Source organism: Pezoporus occidentalis, unplaced genomic scaffold (assembly GCF_034315485.1).
Source record: "Pezoporus occidentalis ecotype Australia unplaced genomic scaffold, CSIRO_AGI_Poc_V1 ctg259, whole genome shotgun sequence".
Lineage (NCBI taxonomy): Eukaryota > Metazoa > Chordata > Aves > Psittaciformes > Psittacidae > Pezoporus > Pezoporus occidentalis.
Window position 1 is genome coordinate 331019 of NW_026914491.1, and position 22367 is coordinate 353385.

A 22367-nucleotide genomic window follows, 5' to 3' on the forward strand; every position below is an offset into this window, starting at 1 on the left:
GCCGGTTCCTGCTCCTATTTATGGTCGGGGAGGGCCGTGAGTCACCCTCAGACCCCTCGACGTACGCTCCCTTCCCACGGTGACGAAACGCACACTCAGGCTCCTCTGTTCTGGCCTTAACCGTTTCATCACCTTGTTTACAAAACACGCTCGGTCCTGCACCACGTGCAGCCTGAGGACGGGTGCGAGGGAGGGACGATGGGGCACAGCACGGCGGTCCTGGGGCTGCCAGTATTGCCCTGCTCAAGACCATGGTGGCAGTGGGGACAGCAGTGGGGCGTGGAGGCCAGAGGCTGGCCAGGTGCTCAGGACCTCACAGCTGTGTCACCACATGGGCTGACTCATGCTGAGCTCAGCTGGCTGAGGGCTGATGTAGCCAGAGCCAGACCCGCCAGGACCTGGGTGAGCATCAGGGAAGGAGATCCCCTGCCCAGCGCCCTGTGCCTGCAGCCACCTGCCCGGGAGCTGTACACCAGAGCTCGGACTCTGGGATGCAGTGTGCATCCCCATGTCCCCTGCTGTGGCTGCATCATCCCAGTGGGGCAGAGCGTTCCCTGCACCGGCAATCCCTGTGGCTCATCACCCCACAGATGCCTCTAATCCAGCAGCTGCCTGGCAGAGCCCTGTGGGACCAGGCAGCGCATCCCTGGGAGCATCTCCATGCCTGGGGTGCACAGGGGTGCCCCATCCTCACTGTTGGCTGCTCCGCAGGGCACTGTTGATGCAGATTCCCACCTGGCACAACACAAACCTCACCATGGGATGGTGTTTTCCTGCTTCTCTCAAAGTGCCGACGCTTGTGGGAACAGGAGTGGGGAAGGGGAAAGCAAACAGGGATGAGGAGCGAGGGAAAACAGATGGCAGAGCGGGGAGGAAGGCGCAGTGTCAGCGGCGTGCAGGAGGGGGGAGCAGCCCAGCGACGCTGCCTGAGCTGCAGGTTTAGGGGTGGGTGCCCTTTCCCCAGCTCTTGCTGACAGTGCCCCACGAGGACGATCTCCCCGGGCTGCCCCATTGCTGTCAGTGCCCTGTGCTCCCCAAGGCCCGGTGCTATGCCCCTGCAGCCACCACCTCCCCACATCACCCTGGCTCCAGATGAACGGAGCAAACCGTTCCTGGCACAGCCAGTGTAGGAACAGGTTCCACCAGTGCCCAGCACGGCCAGAGCATGGCAAGAGGAGAGGGGTTCATCCCTGGGGGAGCATCGCCCGTGCAGGGCAGGGGGGCTCATGGAAGAGCTCACCATGGGCACAGGCTCTGCTCCGGACCCCCTCACCACCCAGTGACAAGCGGTGGGCACCGGTGCTGGCCAGACACAGCACCAGTGCCACAGGTGGTTGGGTGCCAGGAGCTCACAGACAGCACCGGGAAGAAACGGTGCTGGGAACTTGCAGGGTTGCCTCATTCCCCACCGCAGCCCTGCAAGCGCAGCCCTGGCTCCCAGGCGCAGGAAGTTGCTCCACAAGCAGCTGCTGTGCTGTGTCCCGGGGTGACAAACACATCCAGCCTGACCTGCTCCCTTTGGAACGCAGGACAGGGACCCCCACAGCCAGCCGCCCTCTGCGGGGTCCAGCCTGGCACCGCTCACCCCTATGCCTGGCCCAGCTCTTGGCAAGGCAGGAGGCTCCCCATGCTCGCTGCCCAAGACTTCCCTGGTGCTGTGGCAGATCCCTGGGCCTTTCCCATGCTATTCCCATCGCTCATTTCTACCGCATGCAGGAGCCGCAGCTCCCAGAGCCTGGGCTTGCTGCCATGGCACAGCCTGCACCGCACTGCACCGCCTGCGGCACCCCGAGGACAGAGCCATGGCCCAGCAGAGCAGCGTTGGCAGGGACAGGGCTCTGAGGAGAGCAGGCACAAGTGATGGCAGGAGGAGCAAAGACGTCCCCGCAGCCTGTGGTTGCGCTGGGTGCACGGCTCCGGGGTGCTCAGGACAATGGCCCAGCTTCTCCTGGAGCCGGGGGCTGCTGCTCCTGCAGGGGCTCTGGCCTCAGGTCTGCCCCTGGCCCAGCCTCTCCCACTGACTCACGGCCCTGCTCCCCAGCTTCCTCCTGGCACCAGCCCGGGGATTTTCTGATGACTCTGGAGGCTCTGCAGGGAGCAGAGGCAGGGCCAGGGCCGCAGGAAACCCCCGTGTCTGCCTGCACCAGCGGCCCCAGAGATGGGCAGGGGAAGTCCATGGGGATGGGCTCAGTGCTGCTGGAAAGAGAACACCTCCACTACAGGGAGCTGGGGCAGGGCACCGGTCCCTTGACACGGGCACATGCGGAGGGATGCTCAGGGCAGCTGCTGCCGCTGATGGGAGAGGAGGGAGCGGTGAGCATGGGCAGTGCAGCAGCACGAGGGCACTTTTGGTTGTCAGGGACGGCAGGAGCATCCCAGCCCAGCCCGCACCCACCCAGAGGCACCGTTTACAGCCAGAGCCCCTGTAAGGACAAGTGACATGGAAAAACCCACACAGACACCCTCCATCCCGGCGGCTGCTGAGCCACGAGGCTGCCCGTCACCACTGCCGCTGCCAAAAGGGGAAGGAAGAGCCACCGCAGCCCCTTCCCACGCCCTTACTCATGGCCACCCTCACACCGGTGGCCACTGCTGGGAGACCCCTGTGGGAAACCGGCCCGGGACCTGCCTGGGGCTGGGATCGCTGCTGGAGAGGCAGCGGCTCTGCCTGCGGCAGGAGCTGACCAGACACGGTGGCACCTCTGTACAGTTACAGGTCACCAGCCAGGCCAGCAGCAAGGTCAGGGGGGACGGGATGGAGCCAGGGACCCCCGGAGCCGAGCTGCTCCCCAAGCTCCTCTCCCCCAGCACTGGTGAGCAGGGGGGGTCTGACGGCTCAGCCCTGGGGTGCACGGCGGCAGCGGCCAAGGTGAGAGGAGAGTTGAGGACAGGGGACAAGGGGACACCCGGCTGCCACAGCCGCTGCCTGACACCCGGCCCAGGGAGGGCAGCAGGAAGGGGAAGCAGAGGGGGGCAGAGTCAGCGTCTTGTGTGGGTGAGACAGCACCGGATCAGGAGAGCAAAGTGCTGCCAACGGGCACCACGGCCCGTGCCGAGGGCAGGGACTGCTCAGACCCCACAGCCGCCACATAACGCGCCCGTGCCCCGGCTGCTGCAGCAGAGCCAGACACTGGAACGAGTCCCAAGCCTGGCCCTGCTGCCATCCCATGGGCCCTGCAGCACCCCGCACCCAGGGAGTGGGGCTGCTGTCCGCACACTGGCTGCCCTGGCCAGCACCATCTGGGCACCGTGTCCCGAGCACATGGACGCTTGGTGCAGGAGCAGGACCACAGGCAGGGAGCAGCTCTGTGTGCGTCAGCAGTTTGGAAGCCCCATCACTGTGGCTCCAGGGCTCCAGACAGAAACAACATTCCTGCACACGCTCCCGTGTCTGCTGCCTGCCCCGCGTGGGTCGGGATCGCCTCCTCCAGCTGCACCCAGGACCCTGCTTGGCAAAGCACGGAACGTGCTGCGGTCCCGCAGGGCTCCAGCCCCTCCGTGCTCAGCCCTGTGCGCTTCCCGGCCTGCACCACACACCGCGAGTGCCCCTGCCCGTCCCTGCCTGTCCCCTGCCTCAGCGTCCTGCCCCCAGCCCTGCTGCTGCTCTCGTCTGGGTGAGGCTGACGCAGCCGGTGTCTGCCGCTGGATCACCTCTGCCTGCAGGCACTGAAACCAGCGCAGCAGCTTCATCCCTCTGCAGCACCAATCCCAGCACCAAGCCGCGCATGACGGATCCCCCCAGCCGTCACCCCGGCTCCAGGGTGGGTGGCACAGTCACCTCCCCGCATCGGGCTGGGACATTCCCTGCTCCACACCTTCCCCGGCCCCTGCACCCCCCAGGAACCCACCGCCTGCCCCTCAGGGATGTGGATCAGGGATCTCCCCCCCCATGCTCTGCCCTTCCAGGCACCAGGGCCGGCAGCAGGCAGCGCCACAACCCGTGCCGGGGCAGCCGGATGGCCTCCATACCGGACACAGCCCTGCTGATGCTGGAGGGGACCCAGCGCCTTCTGAGCCCTTGCCACACGGCACAGCCCCTGCGCTCCCTGGTGCCATGGGATGGAGAGTAAACCACCACCTGTGTGCTGGGAAGCCTTCGAGGTGGGAAATCCAGGAAGGGTTTGAAGAAACGAGTCAGAGGCATTCAGCACTGGAGGGAAAACAGCCCAGAGCATCCCACCGGAGCAGCGTGAGGAGCCCGGCAGCCCCTGGCAGCACCGGGGCGGTACAAAACATGTGCGAGAGCTCCAAATACCGCAGGGCTCGTATTGTGTTTCGTGACTTGCTTTGCTGTAAACTCATCCCCACTCCTCGAACCTTGCCCCTGCTCAGCTTTTACCCGGTCTTTGACCAACTTTTGCTCTACCAACCAAACCTTCCCACCGGCCAGGAGAGCAGCGCAGTGGGTGTGTGGGGCCCAGGGCTGCAAGAGGCAGCACTGAGATTTGGTCACTGCTTTGGTGGCTTTGGAAATGGGTGTCCAAGGGCAGCCCAGCCACTGCCATCCCCTCAGCCACCTGAGGCCACCTCCTCTGGGGCAACCTGACGGACCCAGCCCACAGAGGCTGTAGCCTGTGGCCCTGCACGGGCACAACACGGCACAGCATGGCACGGCACAGCACAGGTGGGCAGTGCTTTGCTCCCCGGCAGTGAGACAGGCACAGCAGCTGCCTGCTAAATCGGGAAGAGCAGCGATTGTGACAATGACGGGAAACCTGCCCGGCACGCGGAGGGGACAGCGTGGCGCCAGGGACCCGCTGGCTGCCACCAACCCGCCCGCTCAGGACTAAGAAGCGGGCGTTTGTGGAAGGTGAAATATGGGCAAAACCGGTTGTATTTAATTGTAAACTCCGAGCAGCAGAAGGAAGAGCGGTGGATAAACCACTCAGATTTCAGTAAAACATTTGACAACTGTTTGAATCATCCTCTGCCAAATTAATTCAGAGCAGCTCAGTTGTCAACACAGGCATATGGACAAAACCCAGGCAGCCGCGGAATGGCAAACAGCCTGGCCAGCAGCCGGGAGCCTTGGAGGGACCAGCCATGGGCAGGGCTGTAGGACTGGCACCAGCAGGAGCCACTGTGGCAGCACCGGGTGCTGAGCTGCCCCGCTCCATGCAGGACACATCTTGGGCACAAGATGGGAACAGCCTGGTCCAGTGCAGAGCTCAGGGCTCCGGGACACTGCTACACATGCAGTTCTCCTGCCCACCTTGTTTATTTTAACTTATTTCAGTAATCTGCTGATTACCCTTTTTCTAACTGTCCTGGGTTCAGCAGTAGCAGTCATGTTTTTTCCTTTGTGGTAGCTGGTGCAGTGCTGTGTTTTGACTTCCAGCCTGGGAACAGTGTTGGTGAAGCCGATGTTTTCGGTTGTTGCTAAGTGATGTTTACCCTGACCAAGGACTTTGTGAGGCTCATGCTCTGCCAGGGAGGAGGGGAAGCTCTGAGGAAGCAGAGATGGGGCGCCTGACCCGGGCTAGCCAGGGAGGTATTCCATACCACAGCACGTCATGCCCGGGGTGGGGGGTAACTGGGAGTCACCCAGAAGGACAGGGGCTTCCGCGTGGAACTCGTTTTCTTGGCCGGTGGTATCGTATTCTCTTGTTATTTTCCCTTATCATTGTTGTAGTTGATAGTAGCGGTGGTGATTTGTGTTGTACATTGGTTGCTGGACTGTTCTTGTCTCAACCCATAGGAGTTGCACTCTTTCAATCCTCCTCCCTGTTCCTCCGTGAGCGGGGAAGGGGAGAGCCCCGGTGGGGGGGACGGACATGGACCTCGATTGTTGTCAGCTCAGCACCACTCACTGGGAGTGAGTGAACAAGTTACCTGCCTGGGTTTAAACCACAACACTAACTAACCAGCAGTGATGAATCAGCAGATCAGCAGCACTGAAGAGGGTGGAAGCCAGCGGCCTTGGACCATGGCTCCGAGGTCTGGGAAGGAAGCCACAGGATCCCTCCAGAAGAGGAAAGAAAACAACCAGCAGCAGCAGCGGCACTTCTGGCTGGTGAGGAGGGGCTGCAGCCATGGCTGTTTGCATTCAGCAGCTCCACACACATCCTGGAAAGGTCATCGATGGTCCCGAGCCCCATGGGAACAGCAGCCACGGGACAGGCAGCGTAGGGCACAGCCTGGGTGTGGGACACAGCTCCCAACTGCCCAGGAGGCCACAGGACACTGCTGGGGCCCTGTGGCCCCTGCCCAGGCAGGAGCTCCCTGTGGCAGAGCCAAGGCCATGAGCTGCCTGTGCTGAAGGGACCCCGCGAGGGTGTAAGTGTCCCGGCCACAGGCTCCCTGGAGCCCTGGGAGCAGCTGGAGAGCCCTGCCCCAGTGCAAGGGTGGCATTAGGGCTGAGGCTGCGGGCTCGGTGCTGGCCACAGAAAATGGGCGCTACCCCACCGGGGGCCTGGGAAGCGGAGATCCCAGCAGGAATGGCTGGCACGGTGTCCCTGCCATCGCCGGGCACACAGCAGAGGGGCTGGAGCCCGGTGGGAAGCATCCCGGCTGCTGCCCCCCAGCTCAGAGCAATCCCTCGGGAGAGACCCTGGCGCCTGCTCCCGGAGCCACCGCTGCCGGGAAGGATCCGGCGGTGAAGCAATCTGCTGGGAGGAAAAACCATTTCCTGCAGCAAGGGCTGTTTTGCTCAACCCTTTACAAAATGTGCTGATGCAACCTCGCTTCCCAGGTGGGACAGAAACACAGGCGGGCCGCGGGGATGGGGACGGGTGCTTTGCGGATACACAAACATCACCGGCAGTGGTTTCTTTAAAAGACAAACGGAAACAAGGAGGAACAAACAACACAATGACACAACCACCAGTGCACATCCCGGGCTCGGACTGCCACGGGCCGGGGGGGAGGGCTCTGTCCTGGGCACCGTGCTTAGCACCAGCCACCACCTATGCTGGGACACTGAGCAAGGCATTAGCTCATGGAGAAGCTGTCGAGGGAGCAGGGGGAGCCCCGGCCAGCGCCATGAGCTGCTGCTGGGGCTGCCCTGAGGGGCACTACGAGAGCAGGACCCCAACCAGGGTCACTCTCACCCTGCCCCAAGCAGCAGCTTCTCCGGCTGTAGCTGCTTCCAAGCGCCTTATCCCGGCTGGACAGCAGGAGACAGCCTGTCAGTGCCTGTTAAAAATCAGCTTCAACCCCCACCGCTTTCTTATCACTTTACTCTCCAGGCTCAAGGGTTTGTGTTGTCTCCTCAGCCCGTTCCCAAAAGGCCTTTAACCCAGCACTCCCCCTGCTAAAGGTATTTGGACACGCACCCAACACGTGCCACATCCATCTTTGGATTCTCTTAAGCCTCTTGCTGAGATTTCATCGTGTTTTCTTTGGCCCCAGGGTGATTTTAGGCCCTGGAGTGCAGTGGGGGAGCGTGCTGGAAGCTGTGCTTCCCAAGCAGGGAGCGCAGGCCTGGAAATCCCCTCGCTCTGCTCGGGCATTTTTAAAAATAGCAGGTTACCCATGCCCGCAGAGCCGCGCGGGTACAACCCTCCAAGACAAAGGGCGCGGGGCATCTGCAGCGTAACAGCAGCTTTAAGCCCATTTTCCACCAGTCGAGCCAGCACCAGGAGGGTCCACATGAGCCCCTGTGGCTCACAGAGGTCAGGCTGCTTTGCCCTGGAACCACTGTCCACTGGGAAAATCTTTCACTGTCTCACAGCAGCTGACTGAAGGCAGGAGGAAGAGGAGCAGAAACCGGACAGTCCAACACAAACCCACCCCACTTCCCCTGCCTGGGAGGTAACTTGTGCTTCGACCCACACCTTGGACTGACAGAAACACGGAGCTTTCTCCAGCAGGGAGCACAGGGGCAGCCCGAGCCCAGACAGAGTCAAGCCCCACGGCCGGTCCCAGGCAGCACCAGGCTCCTCCCGTGCAAGCCACAGGACTACAGAGAGGGGGCATCAGCCACAGGAGCCCCCTGCACCCTCCCCAGCTCCGCTTCCCCACAGCAACCACAGAGCTGCACAGGGTGGCTTTAAATGGAGTAATGGCCGAAGGAAGCAAACCCCAACCCCTCGGTCTCTCTCGGCCTCAGGTGCTACACAGCAGTGGCTGCATGCAGGGACACAGCACCCGCAGCAGGAGCATCGTGATGGATGCGGATACAAACCTGTCAAAGATCTGTTTAATTAGCTTGAAAAAGAACCAAAAGATGCTAGCGGCTCAGCAGCAGCTCCTCTGCGGCCACTACAGGCCCACGGCACCTCCGGGCAGCCTCACGCAGGGCAGGAGGGGACAGGCAGGCTGACACCAGGGACCTGCAAAGCCTGGCACAGGAGCCCTGGGCTGAGCCCAGCCTTCGCCCAGGACCCGAAGCACCGCAGCCAAACGACACCGAGCACTGTTCCAGGCCACCCTGCTTGGGTTCCTGGCAGGTGAGCTCGGTGCTCACAGGCTGTGCCAGATGAGGCACTGTCTGTCCTGCTGCAGCTGGCACCGCATCAGCACCGGCTCGGTACCGGCCGTCCTGGCCAGCGAGACAACACAACGGCCCGCCCCCGACTGGCGCTGGACAGAGCCGCACTGCAGCATGTGCCCCCCCCGAGCAAGAGCGTCCCTTCCTCGGGGGATGAGCAGCCGGGCTCAGCCCCAGCCTCAGAACCATAGAATCCCAGCCTGGTTTGTGTTGGAAGGAAGCTTAAAGCTCCTCCAGCTCCAACCCCTGCCACGGGCAGGGACCCCTTCCACTGGAGCAGCTTGCTCCAAGCCCCTGTGTCCAACCTGGCCTTGAACACTGCCAGGGATGGGGCAGCCACAGCTTCTCTGGGCACCCTGTGCCAGCGCCTCAGCACCCTCACAGGGAAGAGCTTCTGCCTAAGAGCTCAGCTCAGTCTCCCCTCTGGCAGGTTAAAGGAGCTGAAGGAGATGAGCGCAGGCACAACACGGCTGCCTCCCTCCCAGAGAAAACCTGGGATGGAGACGCTCTCAGCAGGGCAAAAAGCACAAGAAAACACCGGTGAGACGAGGAGCCACCGGAGCCAGGCGTGTGTGAAACATGTCAGCGCAGAGCAGGAGCTGCTAGAGCCGAGCCCGGGCTCTCCCTCCACAGCTGAACTCGGCCGGACGGGACGGCATGCCACCGCACCGGGAGCGGGGGCACCAGCAGCCTCCGGAGCGTATCCCTGCGGGGACACCGGAGCATCCGGGGGTGCCCGCGAAGCCAAACCCCTGCGGTGCGCTGGGAACCCCCGGCTTGTGCGGCGCTGGAGGTGCCACCAGCGGCCGGGCCGGGCCCGGTACCGCCCATGGCGGGGGTCAGCCCCGCACCACCGGCGGCCGGACCGAGCGCCCCGGCCCGCCGCGACCACTTCCGCCTTCTCGTCACGTGACGGGCGCAACCCGGCGCGACGGCGACGCTCAGGGCCCAGGCGCCGCTTCGTGACGCCATGACGCAGAGCCGCAGCACCTTGCCCCCGATCCCTTCGCGGAGAAAGTAGCCCTCCCCGGCGGGGGGTGGGGCGAGGCCTCCCGCAGCCCGCGGGCTCACCGCTCGGGGCCGGGAGGCGACGGCGATGGCCGGAGCGAGGAGCAAATCCCCGCGGCGGCGAGCACCTCGGACGCGGCGGGGGCCGGGCCCCGGGGCGAGGTAAGTAGTCCCGGCGGGAGGCCCGCGTGGCCGTACCGCTCCGCGGCGCGAGGGCGGGGGGGGCATGGCGGCCGCCGTGGTGCCGGCTCCGGCGGAGGCGCGGCGGGGCCGCGGCGGGCAGGGTGAGCGCGGGGACTGCGGGCGGGCGGGCGGCAGCCGCGGGTCCTTCCGCGCCGCGCGGCCGGTGCTCCCCGCCCCGGCGCTCCGGGGCCGCCCCGCCGTGTGCGCGCGCGCGGAGGCGGCGGGGGGGACCCCGCGGCAAGATGGCGGCCGGAGGCCGGGCGGCGCCGCGGGGCATGACGGGACCGGGCGCGCCGGGCATGGGGCCGCTCCGCCGCTCCCAGGGGCAGCCCCGGCCCCCACCGCGGGCGAGGCGCGGCCCCGCCGGCCCGGGCCCCCGGCGCCAGCCGCGGCGCTGATGGCGGCGGCCTCCTCCTCAGGCGGCTCCTAGGCGGCCTCGGCAGGGCGGGCATGGAGGAGAATGCGGTGCAGAGCAGCAGCGACGCGGCCCCGCAGGCGGCGCGGGAGGAGCCTTCCGAGAGCGGCCTGGGCGTCGGCACCTCGGAGGCCGTGTCAGCGGACAGCAGCGACACCGCATCGGCCCCCGGACCCCTCTCCCGAGCGGACGACACCGGCGTGGGGCAGAGCTCCGACAGCAGCGAGGTTTCCTTGGTAGGAGCCGGTGGGGCGGCGCTCGGCTCGGGAGGGGAGGGTGGCCGCGGTTCTGGCTCCTCTGGGCTTCTCTAGCCGTTTCTGGCAGGCCAGGCTTCGGGAGGCAGCTCTGTAGCTCGGCCGGTAGCAGCAGGCGTTGTCACGCTGGTGGTCGGGTGTCTGCTTGCTGATGTGAGGGAGAGAAGCCTCTTTAGTAGCAAGAGCAGCCCCGGAGGGCCAGGGTCCTTGGCGATGCCACAGGGAGTGTGCTGATGCCTTTCCGAGTAGCTCTGCACTGGTGGTGTTTGCATACAGTGGCTCCCTGGGAGCCTGACCTGGCAGAGGCCTCTCACCTGAGTTCTTCTCTTCTTTTCCCCCAGGCAGAGGTGTCGGAGAGCAGCTCCAGCACAGATGCCATTCCCCGGATTTACCTGCCAGATTCATCTTCTGTTGCCCAGTCCACCTTGGTCTCCAGTGTCTCCACTGTGAGCCAGTCCATCATGGTGTCAGAGTCCCCACAAGTCCTGGTACATTCCAGCGTCATCACTGATGGAGCCACTGTCGTGTCGGACTCCACCGCATCCACCTCCTCGGACCTAGGTTCTGCCATTGACAAAATCATCGAGTCCACGATTGGGCCTGACATCATCCAGAGTGAGTGGGAGCTGCTCACTTGTGGCAGCCCCGCCTGCTCTCACCCTGGGGTGCTGGGAAGGGAGCTGTTTCTGTGCCAGGCCTGGGGAGGGGGAGGTACATCCATGTGTCATCATGCACCCCTGTCAGTGGGGATTCTCTTCTTGCCCTGCTGCGGTAGCTGGAGGGTTTCACGAGGAGCTTGTAGCTGCTGACAGACAAGCCCTCCCTCTGGCTGGCTGTTCGTTCAGCTGCAGTGCCAGCAGCCCAGGGCAGGTCCCATCCCTGCAGCCAGACCTTCCTCACCGCTTTCCGCTTGTGTCCAAATGTGGGACGGCCCCACAGCCCCTGTGCCTGGCAGTTACCACCCTGCTCTCCTGTTTCAGGCTGCATTGCTGTGACCAGTGCAGAGGATGGTGGGGCAGAGACTACCCAGTACCTCATCCTGCAAGGCCCTGATGATGGTAAGGCTGCTCCCTGGGGCGGGTATTCCAGTGCCTGTGCCAGAGTCCCTGGGGATGCGGTGACTGTTGGGAGGTGGTCACTGAACTGGCGTCCAGCCCTTGCCCCAGGCGTGGGAGCAGCCTTGGACACAGATGACGGTCTTCTCCTTGGCTGAGCTAGTTTTGACATTTCAGGTGCCCCCATTGTGTCCCAGATGGCCACTTCTGCACTGGCTAATAGCTTGGCAATAGAAGCTGTTGCTGATGGACCGACCTCCACATGCCTTGACCAGCCTGGCCCTTCAGACCCTTCTGAGCAGCTGGAAGTGATGGAGCTGCCAGCACAGCCAGGTCAGGCCCAAGAGGTGGATGGTGAGGAGCTGGACCAACCAGACATGGAGACCCTGGAAGAGATGATGGAGGTGGTGGTGGTGCAGCAATTCAAGTGCAAGATGTGTCAGTACAAGAGCATCTCCAAGAAAACACTGATTAACCACATGAAAGAGCGGCACTTCCAGCCAGGTGCGTGCTGGGTGCTGAGGGAAATGGGCTCTGCTCTCGGGGAAGGGTGTAAGGACCTCTTCCACCATGCAGGCTGGTGAGGAGGTTTTGTTCTGTTCTCTGTGGCAGCGGGTTCAGCTCTGGCTTTGAAGAAAGGACGTCCACAAAAGGAGGAATCTGTGCCAAAGACTGTGGAGGAGGAGGTCCCAGAAGAGGAAGAAGATGATGATATTATGGATGCTGGTGCTATCGATGACTCTGAAGGTAGGACTTGTCGCCCCACATCTTATGTAGCTTAGTCTTTTTCCAGTGTCTGTCTCACATTTTGGGCCACTTACCCCAGAGGACAGTGACTACAACCCAGCCGAGGATGAGCCCCGCGGGCGACAGACCAGGTTCAACCGCAGCGTCCCCACATCCAGTGAGGAGAGGCTGCGCCGCCGCGTGGGGAGACCCCGCAAGTGTTCTCGCCTGGAGGATGTGCCCCAGGACGTGGCTGAAGGTGAGGGGGAAAGAGGCGGCAGCCCCGTGGTGGGCTGGCCCAGGGAGGCTCGTGCTGGAGCTGTGCTGTGCTCTGTCGAGCAGGAGGGGACACGGAGCCCTTGGTGACGTCCCAGAGCACGCCGAGCTGCGAGCTGCAGAACTCGGAAGCAGCCACTTCCTCTGGCCTGGAGAACGGGACCAGCGAGAGCCTGGCGGAGCCCAGCATCAGCCAGTCCGACTCGGAGAACAAGGACCCTTCCTCGAACATGAGCTCTGAGGAGGCAGACGTGCTCCCCCGGCGGCGCGGGCGGCCCTCCCGCCGCTTCCTGGGCAAGAAATACCGCAAGTACATGGGGCACAGGTGAGGGGTGTGAGCCGAGGCGGTGCTGGGCCCTCTGGCCTCTGCCCAGGGCCGGTCCAGCCCCAGTTTGCTCCCGCAGCCCTGAGCCCTGGCCCTGTTCCACAGGTACTACTACAAGTCGCCCAAGCCCCTGATGAGGCCGTACCTGTGCCGGATCTGTGGCTCACGCTTCCTTACACACGATGATCTGCGTTTCCATGTCAACTCGCACGAGGCCAACAACCCACAGCTCTTCAAGTGTCTGCAGTGCAGCTACCGTGCCCGCCGCTGGTCCTCCCTCAAGGTGAGCATGTCTGTCCCACTACCGTGCCCACCAGGGGGGTCGTAGCCCTGGGTCTTATGGGCCCTACTCTGCTTGCCACAGGAGCACATGTTCAACCATGTGGGCAGCAAGCCCTACAAGTGCGAGGAGTGCAATTACACCAGTGTGTACAAGAAGGATGTCATCCGGCACTCTGCAGTGCACAGCCGGGACAGGTAAGAGATGTGCAGTCCTGCAGACTGTCGTGCAGCCTAGCTGAGCTGCAGTAACACTGCTCCTCCTGCCCTGGGAGGCAGCCATGCCCTCCCCTTCCCTGACCTCTGACCATTTCCAAAATGGGGAGCTTTCTTGTCTGGGTACAACAGAGCTTTCGACTTCGGTTATGGCTGACACAAAAGGGGGGCTTTTTATTTCTTTTTCAGGAAAAAAAGAGCAGATCCGGTGAGTTTGAGTTCCTTGTTGCCTTGTCTCTCAACACCTTTACATGGGAAGAGGCATGCCTGGGTCTTGCACAGCTTCTTGGTGCCTCGTTGAAGGCAGTGTTTCTGGATCACCTGAGGAAAGGCAGCCCAGTCCTGCAGTGGGGAGAGGGTGAGGAGATTGGTGAGCTCCTCCCAGTGAGCTCATCCTCATGTTCCTCCTCAGCCCCCAAAGCTGAACTCCTTCCCGTGCCCTGTGTGCAACCGCATCTACCCCATGCAGAAGAGGCTTACCCAGCACATGAAGACACACAGCACGGAGAAGCCACACATGTGTGACAAGGTGAGGGGAGGGCGCACACCTGGGGGGTGGCAGCAGTGAGGCCGGACGGGACGTGGACGCTGCTGTGCTTTGTTTCACTGCAGTGTGGCAAGTCCTTCAAGAAGCGCTACACCTTCAAGATGCATCTTCTGACACACATCCAGGCCATCGCCAACCGCAGGTAGGAGCCAGCAGAGCCTGCAGGCGCCCTGGCAGAGCCCAGCCGCGTCCCAGCTCCCCTCCAGGGAGGACAGAGGGTCCCTGCTGCTCGTGTGACAGGCGGCTTTGTCCTGGCAGGTTCAAGTGTGAGTTCTGTGACTACGTGTGTGAGGACAAGAAGGTCCTGCTGAACCACCAGCTGTCCCACATGAACGACAAGCCCTACAAGTGCAGCTTCTGCAAGTACTCCACCTTGCGGGAGGACTTCCTGGTGTCCCACATGGCTGTCAAGCACACGGGTGAGAAGAGCTGCCTGCCTGCCCACTGCCCTCATGTCCGCTGCTCTCCAGGAGCTGGTCAGAGCCTGTCCTCCGTCCTTCAGGGACCCCCTGCTTGACTCCCATCTCCTGCAGGAGGGAAGCCGTTTGCTTGTGAGTTCTGTCACTTCACCACCAAGCACAAGAAGAACCTGCGGCTCCACGTGCACTGCCGCCACGCCGAGTCCTTCGAGGAGTGGGCAAAGATGCACCCCGAGGATCCGCCATGCCGCCGCCGCCCCTTCTTCACCCTGCAGCAGATTGAGGAGCTGAAGCAGCAGCACAGCCAGGTCCAGGCCCCAGCTGAGCCAGAGGCCGGTCCGCCGGTGAGTGCTGTTGCCTATGGCCCAGCTCCTGGTGCTCAGGGCCCTGGCTGTGCTGTCAGCTCACCCTCTCACACAGGAACCTACTGTGCCCGTCACCTACCACACGGTCCAGGCCCTCCCAGGAGCAGAGCCCCCCATCCTCTCGCAGGATTCCCTGGGAGGGGCCACCATCATCTACGAACAAGGTGAATGAGCTCCCGCTGTAGGGGTGGGGATGGGAATGGGAGAGGTGGGCGAGCACGTGCCTGACCCTCCCCTTGCGACCCCTGCAGACGTGGCTGGATCTGCAGAGCTGGCCACGCAGACTGCCCTGGATCTCCTGCTGAACATGAGCACTCAGCGAGAGCTGGCCACGGGCTCGCTGCAGGTGAGGAGGGCTCAGGGTGGCAGGGGGAGGCCTCCCAGGCCTGTTCTGCTCAGGGAGTGTCTCACAGAGCCTGGGCTGCTGCCGCCCTGCAGGTGGCTGTGGTGAAGCAGGATGATTCTGGAGAGGCGCCAGTCTCCTGTGAGCCCCAGGCAGAGGAGGGGGAAGAGGCGGCCTCTAAGGAGCAGCAGCAGCAGCAGAAGTTGTTGACGCTGCACATGGTGGAGCCTGGGGAGACGTTGGTGCAGGAGGCTTATGAGGAGGCGACCCTGGATGGCTCGGAGCTGCAGCAGATCACTATCCCCTTTGGTGGGACAACAGAGTACAGCATCATTGCACCCATCAGCGAGGAGATTCAGGCTCCTGGAGCACTGTACAGGTCAGCTGTGGGCAGATGGAGGCATTCTGGCCTCGAATGAGGAGGCTTTAGTGGTGGGGTGACCCCGTCCTCTCCGCAGTGAGGAGGAGAGCCCTGTGGAGAGCTCCGAGGCGGTGGTTGTGAGCGAGGCTGTGATGGCAGAGGAGGATCTGAAGGGCCGTAGCAATCCCTGTCTCGTGTCGCCTGGTGCTGCAGAGAGCCAGTTCCAACACACAGAGGTAAGGAGCTGCGCTGGTTCTGGCGCAGGCCGCAGTGGTGCAGCTGTGACCGGGTGTTTCTCTTGCAGCCCCTCAGCGGAGCCGCTGCCTTCCCCTCGCCTGCGGAGCGCCAGGAGGCTGGTGTCAAGTGGCCCCTGGTGCACTGTGTCACCAGTCAGCTCCAGAAGGACTCGTCTTTATCCCCAGCCTCCGAGGGCCAGGAAGGTTCATCCCCAAAGGTCAAGTGGCCTGAGCTCCAAAGCACAGCCAAGAAGCTCTCATGCAAAGTTTCCACAGCCAAGAAGCTCTCGTGCAAGATTTCCACAGCCAAAAAGTTTTCATGCAAGATTTGCACAGCCATGTTCACAGGGAGAGCAGAAATGGAGAGTCACAAGAGAGCCCACATTGGGCCGAGCACCTTCAAGTGTCCCGACTGTCCATTCACTGCAGCCCTCTGGCCAGAGGTTCGGGTAGGTTCCCTGGCACAGGGCAGCCCTGGGAACAGGAGCTTTGGAGAAACGGGGCTTCCTGACCCTGCGCTTGTCCTCCTGCCCCCAGAGCCACATGGTTCAGCACTCCAGCCTGCGGCCACACAAGTGCAGCCACTGCAGCTTCGCCTCCAAGAACAAGAAGGACCTGCGCAGGCACATGCTGACACACACCAACGAGAAGCCCTTTTCCTGCCCAGTCTGTGGGCAGAGGTGGGTGAAACTTGTGAGGCTGTTGCTGCTTTGAGAGATGAGCTCCCCAGGGCTCAAGAGGAGATAGGATACTGGCAGAGAGTGACTGCCCCACCCCTGCTGCCGGGAGCATCCCCTTGTTAGAGGGGACCCTGTCCTTGAGAACCATTCCTGCTGCAGGTGGGCCCAGCCTCATCTCGGGGAGCTGCTGCGTGGGGAGATGCAGTACTTGAGCACTGATTGAAGTGTTTTGGGAGCTGGGACAGGCCATGTCATAGGATGGGGTGGCTGTGGCCTGGGTCCCTGCAGAGTCACAAAGCTCTTGTGCTGCTCATGGCAAGCTCCACCTCACCCTTTCTCCTGCAGGTTCAACCGTAACGGGCACCTCAAGTTCCACATGCAGCGTCTGCACAGCTCGGAGGGGAAGAGGCCAGGGGCACCTGCAGCTGCTGCCCCACAGACCATCATACTGAAAAGCGAAGAGGACACGCTGGCAACGCTGCAGAGTAAGATGTGTCCTGTGGGCAGGGCGTGGGGATTCACCTAGCCCAGGGGTCAGGGCCAGGGGACCCCTGCTGATGGTTGAGTGCCAGCAGTGCAGGGACAGGGCCGGGCACAGGCAGCTCTCCTGTGAGGCGCTGGCAGAGTGGTTCTGTGCAGAACTAGGGTCTGGGGTTTCCTTCAGGCATGTCCCGGTCGCTCAGTGCGTTGTGGGAGCAGCAGTGCTCTGAGCAGGTCACAGCTGAAATGGGAAGCACAGTTCATGGGCCGATGTGGAGCTTGTTCTGCCCGCAGTGAGCTCTAGTTCCCTTCGTGTTAGGGGAGTTTGGTTTAGCTTCTGACCTGTGAGCAGATCGTAGAGTGTCCAGCTCCTCGCTGGGGCAGGCCCTGGGCAGGGGCTGCTCAGGCACAGGGCCAGCACTGCCCACAGCCCCGGCAGTGCCCACAGCAGCTCTCTTGGCGTTGCAGCGGCTCTGCAGTCCAGCCAGGCGGTGCTGGCTCCCGAGCGGCTGCAGCAGGCTCTGGGGCAGGAGCACATCATTGTCACGCAGGGGCAGAGCCTCACGAGCCAGGTGAGCCGCATCTCCTCCCGCCCAGGAGCTCAGGGGGTTCCCTGCTCCAGAACCCGCTGACACCGGCTCTTGCTGACCTGCAGGAGGAGGCTGCGTACATCCAGGAGATCACAACTGCTGATGGGCAGACAGTGCAGCACTTGGTGACCTCTGACAACCAGGTGAGGGGGCTTCCGTGCAGCTGGAGTGGGGAGAGGTGAGGTGGGGACAGGAAACAGACAAGAACCAGCACTGCTAGGGAGGGGCATTGGGCAGTGGTGACATTTTGTGGGTCTGAATCCCTGCGTTTGCAGGTTCAGTACATCATTGCCCAGGACAGTGTACAACATTTGCTTCCGCACGAGTATGTTGTTGTCCCAGGGGGTCATCACATCCAGGTAAGGTTCAGGCTATCTGCTCCCCTGGTGTGGTGGATGGGCCTCCTGAGTGTGCACATGTGGGGCTGGGCCTCCTTCCTTCCTGTGGCTCGCTCTGCTCAAGCTGCACCTCTTTTGAGGGCATGGATACCCGATGGTCCTGACACAGCCTCACTGCAGCTCTCGTCTCCAGGTACAGGATGGTCAGATCACCCACATCCAGTACGAGCAGGGCAGCCAGTTCCTGCAGGAGCAGCAGGTGAGGGGCCGGGCCTGGTGGCTGTTGCAGATGGGCTGGAGAGGGAGGGGTGGTAAAGAGATGGTGCATGTGGGTTGGTGGCTCAGTGCAGGAGCCTCCTGTCCTCTCCTCCCTGCAGGTCCAGTACATGCCAGTCTCACCTGAGCAGCAGCTGGTCACGCAGGCACAGCTGGAGGCAGCGGCACACTCAGCAGTCTCAGGTAGGATCCCGGGGCCCGGAGCCAAGCTCTGGTGTAGCTCTGGCAGCTCCATCTCCCTCCAGGTCTTGGGGTGCTGCTCCTGCCAGGCAGTTTGTGAGGCCCTTTGGCAGCTGCTGCCATGCCATGGGCCCAGCCCAGCCCTGCTGCAGACGCTGCTCCTCTGCTGTAGCTGACGGGGCGGCTGTGCAGTGGCCCTTGGCCGGCAGGCTGGGGAGATGAGGCTCCACGGCTGCTTCGTTGCCTGAGTCCCTGTTGTTCTGGGAGGGGGCCAGCCCCCGTGTCTCATCTTTGCTGGCCCAGCTGTGGAGCAGCGCCAGCTCCCTTCCCCTGGAGCAGAGGTGCTGGGAGGTGCAGCAGCTTCCACAGGGTGGAGACGCCCTGATGTGTTCGTAGTGAAGCGGGGCTGGCTGTGAGCGCGGGGTCCCTTGTGCTCACGTCAGGCTCCTGCCTGCGGGCGTGCAGGGCCCCGGGCAGCCCCGCTCTGACCGCTCTCCTGTGCAGCAGTGGCTGACGCGGCCATGGCGCAGGCGCAGGGGCTGTTCGCGGCCGAGGCAGCGGCCGAGCAGATGCAGCAGCTGCAGGAGGGGATCCACTACGACGTCATCACGCTCACGGACTAGCACCAGGCCGGGACCCCGCACCGGGGCCCCCCACGCCGGCAGGAGCCTCCTCAGCAGTTGCCTTATTGCTTCAGGGCCATGGGGGCCGTGCCTGAGCTCTGCTGTGCCCAGTGAGGGTCCTGCGCATCGCCCCGGCACGGGCGGCTCCTCCACAGCACCCGCTCCGCGGGGGCAGCACTCGTCTGCGCAGGCTCTGCCTGGGGCACTGGATGCTCTGAACTCTTTTCCTGAATCATGTTTGCATGGGCCAGACTCAGCCCAGTATCTGCCTGGCACACCAGGGTCCGGCGGGGAGCTGTGGGGCCGAGCACAGCCTGGGGTGTGCTGCAGGAGGGTTGTGCAGCCACAGCCATGCGCTCCCTGCGTGCGGGGTACTTAGCCTTCCCTTGGCTTCTCCGGCCTGCAGGCAGGCAGCAGTGGGGCTTTGGACTGGAAGAACCCATAGCAGGACATGGCAGTGGGGGAAGATGCTTATGAATAAAAAGGGATTGAAACCTGTGCCTGTGTCTGCCTGAGGGGCCAGGGGCTTCCCCCTGCCTCTGCTGCTCGTCCCTGGGGAGCTTGAGCCTGGTGGTGGGGCCAGGCACATGGCGGCTGCACTCAGCTGTTGGCTTCCTCTGCCCGAGTGACCTTGACTGGTGGGAAGCGAGCCGGGCATCAGCTGCAGCGGTGGGCTTGGGGCTGGAGTCATGAAATTAATCGAGTGGTAAACAGCCTAAATCCCGTGTAACTCTGTCCCGGACTACAGCGGCCTCCCCTCCCTGAGCGGATTGTCTGGAAGTGTTTACATGTGATTATAACAGCTAATCTCAGAGTTTTAGTTGGGTGCTCTTGCATTAAACTGATTATCTGCAGAGGGGAAAAAGGTCCAGAACCACCCAACTTCAGTGCGAGGCAGCTGTGCCTGCCCCCGTGCCTGCCTGGCCGGGCTTCCCTCTCCAGCTGTGCCGAGCAGAGTTAAGGTCCGCTGCAGCATTCCCTAGATTACAGCCCCATTATCTAATAAATCAGATCCTTGGCCGCAGGCACTGATCAGGGATGGAGGAGTCCTATGGGGACAAGGTTACGGAGCCACTGTGGGGCCATGGCCAGGACTGGTCCCGTCCTGGCTGCCTGGTGGCTTCCATGGCTGTGGCTGCCAAGAGCAGCTGAGGTGGGGATGGGATGGACGGGGCAGAGCTCCCAGCTCCCACACGTGGGGAGCTCCGGGTCTTCTGGAGTGGCCAAAGCCACAGCGGGGGCTTGGGCCCCCTCAGTCCTGGCACCTCAGCCCTGGGACCTTGTGCTGTGAGCAGAGGCCTGCAGGGAGGCCAGGGATGTGGCAGGGCTCAGCAGCGCCGGTGACCTTCCCCTTCCCGTCCCGCCAGCACTAAGCGGGTTTGTTACATGTTTAATATCCTGAGAGCGTTATTATCGGTATTTAATGACGGATACAACCTGTGGGATAATCCCCGTCTTAGCGGGGGGGGCCCAGTGGCAGGAGCCGACGGCTCAGGGGGTCGCAGGCTCCCAGGGCCCCTCGCACAGCTGCCCACATCTGCCCTGCCTGCTCCCTGCCTGCCCACCACTGCCCTGCCTGCTGCCCCCTCGTGCAGGCGGGAACCCCACGGGGTGTCCCCCCCCAAAAAGGGTCCCCAAAGGGGCTGTGGTGCCCCCTTGCTCCTGGCAGCACTGGGGCTGGGTGAGGACCCCCTTGCTCCAGGGCAGCACCCAGCACCATGCACAAGTTCCCATCCTGCCACAACATGGGGGCTCTGCTGACCCCTGCCCAGGGCAGATCAGAGCTGGGGGCAAGGGCGGGCACTCACAGCCCTCGGCACTCAGCAGAACCACAGCGTGCCCTGTCCCACCTGTGTCCCCATGGCCATGGGTGTCTGTGGGACTCACATGAGCCCCATGCACCCCATCCCTGGGGGCTGTGCTGGGGCCATGCAGGGTTGGGGGGCCTTTGGACGCATCCTGGCCGGCGAGGGCTGGGGGGAGGCGGCTCCGTGCCGGTCCCTGGCCGGGGGGGGGGGTTGTATCGGCTGCCCCAGATCCCTGTGGCTGCTCCCGTGGGTGCTAATACCCCCTAATCAGCTGTCAGTCACCGCGGACCCCGGCAGCTATAAAACACCCCAGAGCTGCTCCCCGGCTCCGATCCCTGCACCATGGCGGCACCTCGGGGCCAGGGGAACCCAGGCCGAGAGCTGGGTGGCTGCGGGGGGCCATGGGGGGCCCTGCGGGGACCCCCCCAAGCCCTGCTGCCCTGCCCCTGCCCCGTGCTGGCCAGCTACAGCCTCCTGCCACCCCCCCTGACCCTCCTGGCACCCCTGGTAAGCGCCGCTTGGGGGGAACCGGGAATCGGGACCCCCTCCCAGGCCCCCAGCACCGGGCCGGGGCTGTGTGGGGTGGTTGGGGCTGGGGAGCTGCTGTCCTGGGCCCCCTGCACCCCCCGGCACTTTGGGGCGCACAGAGCCTGGCGCGGGGCCCGGGCCCCAGCCCCGTCCTGCCCAGACACCCTCTGCCCCCCAGGTCCATCCGGCCATCGAGGGGCCGCTGGGGCTGCCGGTGGAGCCAGGGCGGGCGAAGGCGGCAGCGGCGCGGGAGAGCACCGGGGCGCTGAAGGTGTGGCTGGCGCGGCACCCCCGGAACCCGTACCCCAGCAAGGGCGAGAAGGTGATGCTGGCCGTGGTGAGCAGGATGAGCCTCACCCAGGTCTCCACCTGGTTCGCCAACGCCCGCCGGCGCCTCAAGAAGGAGAACAAGGGGAGCTGGGCCCCGCGCAGCGCCTCGGACGGCGACGACAGCGAGAGCGAGGGGGGCCCGGGAGCACCCCCCGGCCCCGGGCCCGGCCCCAGCCCTGCGCAGGAGGGGAGTGGGGGCAGCCCCGAGGGGGGGGCGGGCCCTGGGCAGGGCAATGAGCCCTCAAAACCCAAGATCTGGAGCGTGGCGGCGATGCTGGCACCCAGCGAGAGTCGGGAGCAGGCATAGGGGGCTCGATAGGGAGGGGACAGCCCGGGGCTGAGCAGGGCAGGGCACAGGGACACAGCCCCGGCAGCTGCCCCGCTGAGCGGAGCGGGCGGTGCGGGACACGGAGAGCTAATAAATAAATGTCACTGTCCTGGGCATCCTGGTGCTGCCCGGCTGCGGCGGGGACGCTGGGGTCCAGTAAGGATCCAGGGTGCCGGTGGGGAGGTTGATGGGGATGCTGGCGGGATGGGGGCACCTCCACTGGTCAGCTCCCAGGGAGCCGGGCAGATCCTGACAGGAGCTGCTCGGGCTTCCCTCTGCGCAGGGTCACTCATGGGGTGGGCTCACGGGTGGGGCGCAGGGCTGGGGGTGCCCATTCCTGCCGCCACAGCGCAGGGAGGTACAGGCAAGCGCTGATGGGGATGTGGGAGGCACCACACAGGGGGTCACTGACCGGGACATCGGCTGCCAGGACCGGGCTCGGGCCCCTGTTCCGGGGCCGGGTTGTGGCAGGCGGCTCTGCACAGCCCCGGGGTGCAAACGGGGCCTGGGGAGCCAGGCAGGGAGAGGAGAAGGGAGCAGGGACCCCGGGGAGGCAGAGACAGGGCAGAGCTGCACCACGGAGTTTAATGCGCCGGAGAGCTGGAAACGGGCTCTGCCCGCGGCTGCGATTCCCCTCCTGGCGGCCGCTCCGCACTCAGCCCAGGTCCCGCTCTGCTGTGGAGGATGACGAGGGTCAAGGCTCTGGTCTGAGCGCTCGTGGGCTGCACCGAGCTCCTGCAGAAGCCCGCGCTGCTCTGCAAGGGGCA

General features: G+C 63.8%; 1 protein-coding gene across 8 annotated transcripts; it reads left to right on the forward strand.

Moving 5' to 3' along the window:
• Positions 1 to 9378: 9378 nt before the first annotated feature.
• On the forward strand, positions 9379 to 18775 carry ZNF335 (zinc finger protein 335). 8 transcript variants are annotated; one of them, XM_062623741.1, is made up of 28 exons: positions 9381 to 9601; positions 10042 to 10273; positions 10633 to 10906; positions 11272 to 11349; positions 11524 to 11850; positions 11935 to 12093; positions 12173 to 12331; positions 12415 to 12673; positions 12779 to 12956; positions 13038 to 13150; positions 13358 to 13376; positions 13581 to 13697; positions 13781 to 13857; positions 13974 to 14134; positions 14249 to 14478; positions 14591 to 14663; positions 14751 to 14845; positions 14938 to 15221; positions 15301 to 15439; positions 15508 to 15888; positions 15977 to 16119; positions 16465 to 16604; positions 17068 to 17171; positions 17255 to 17332; positions 17465 to 17548; positions 17721 to 17786; positions 17905 to 17986; positions 18488 to 18775. In XM_062623741.1, exons 1-28 carry the CDS (start codon positions 9528 to 9530, stop codon positions 18604 to 18606), a joined length of 4245 nt encoding a protein of 1414 aa, XP_062479725.1. In that variant the 5' UTR covers positions 9381 to 9527; the 3' UTR covers positions 18607 to 18775. The 8 variants fall into 8 exon arrangements, with proteins under 8 accessions (XP_062479729.1, XP_062479725.1, XP_062479721.1 ...); XM_062623737.1 differs by having other exon boundaries at positions 9382 to 9601; positions 14555 to 14663; XM_062623738.1 differs by having other exon boundaries at positions 9382 to 9601; positions 14555 to 14663; positions 18491 to 18775.
• Positions 18776 to 22367: the final 3592 nt, after the last annotated feature.

Coding starts and splice junctions, on each gene's coding strand:
- ZNF335 (XM_062623737.1), top strand. CDS start 9,528: ATGGCCGGAGCGAGGAGCAAATCCCCGCGGCGGCGAGCACCTCGGACG. Junction 10,907..11,271: donor TGGGCCTGACATCATCCAGA/GTGAGTGGGAGC, acceptor CTCCTGTTTCAG/GCTGCATTGCTGTGACCAGT. Junction 14,664..14,750: donor CACCATCATCTACGAACAAG/GTGAATGAGCTC, acceptor CGACCCCTGCAG/ACGTGGCTGGATCTGCAGAG.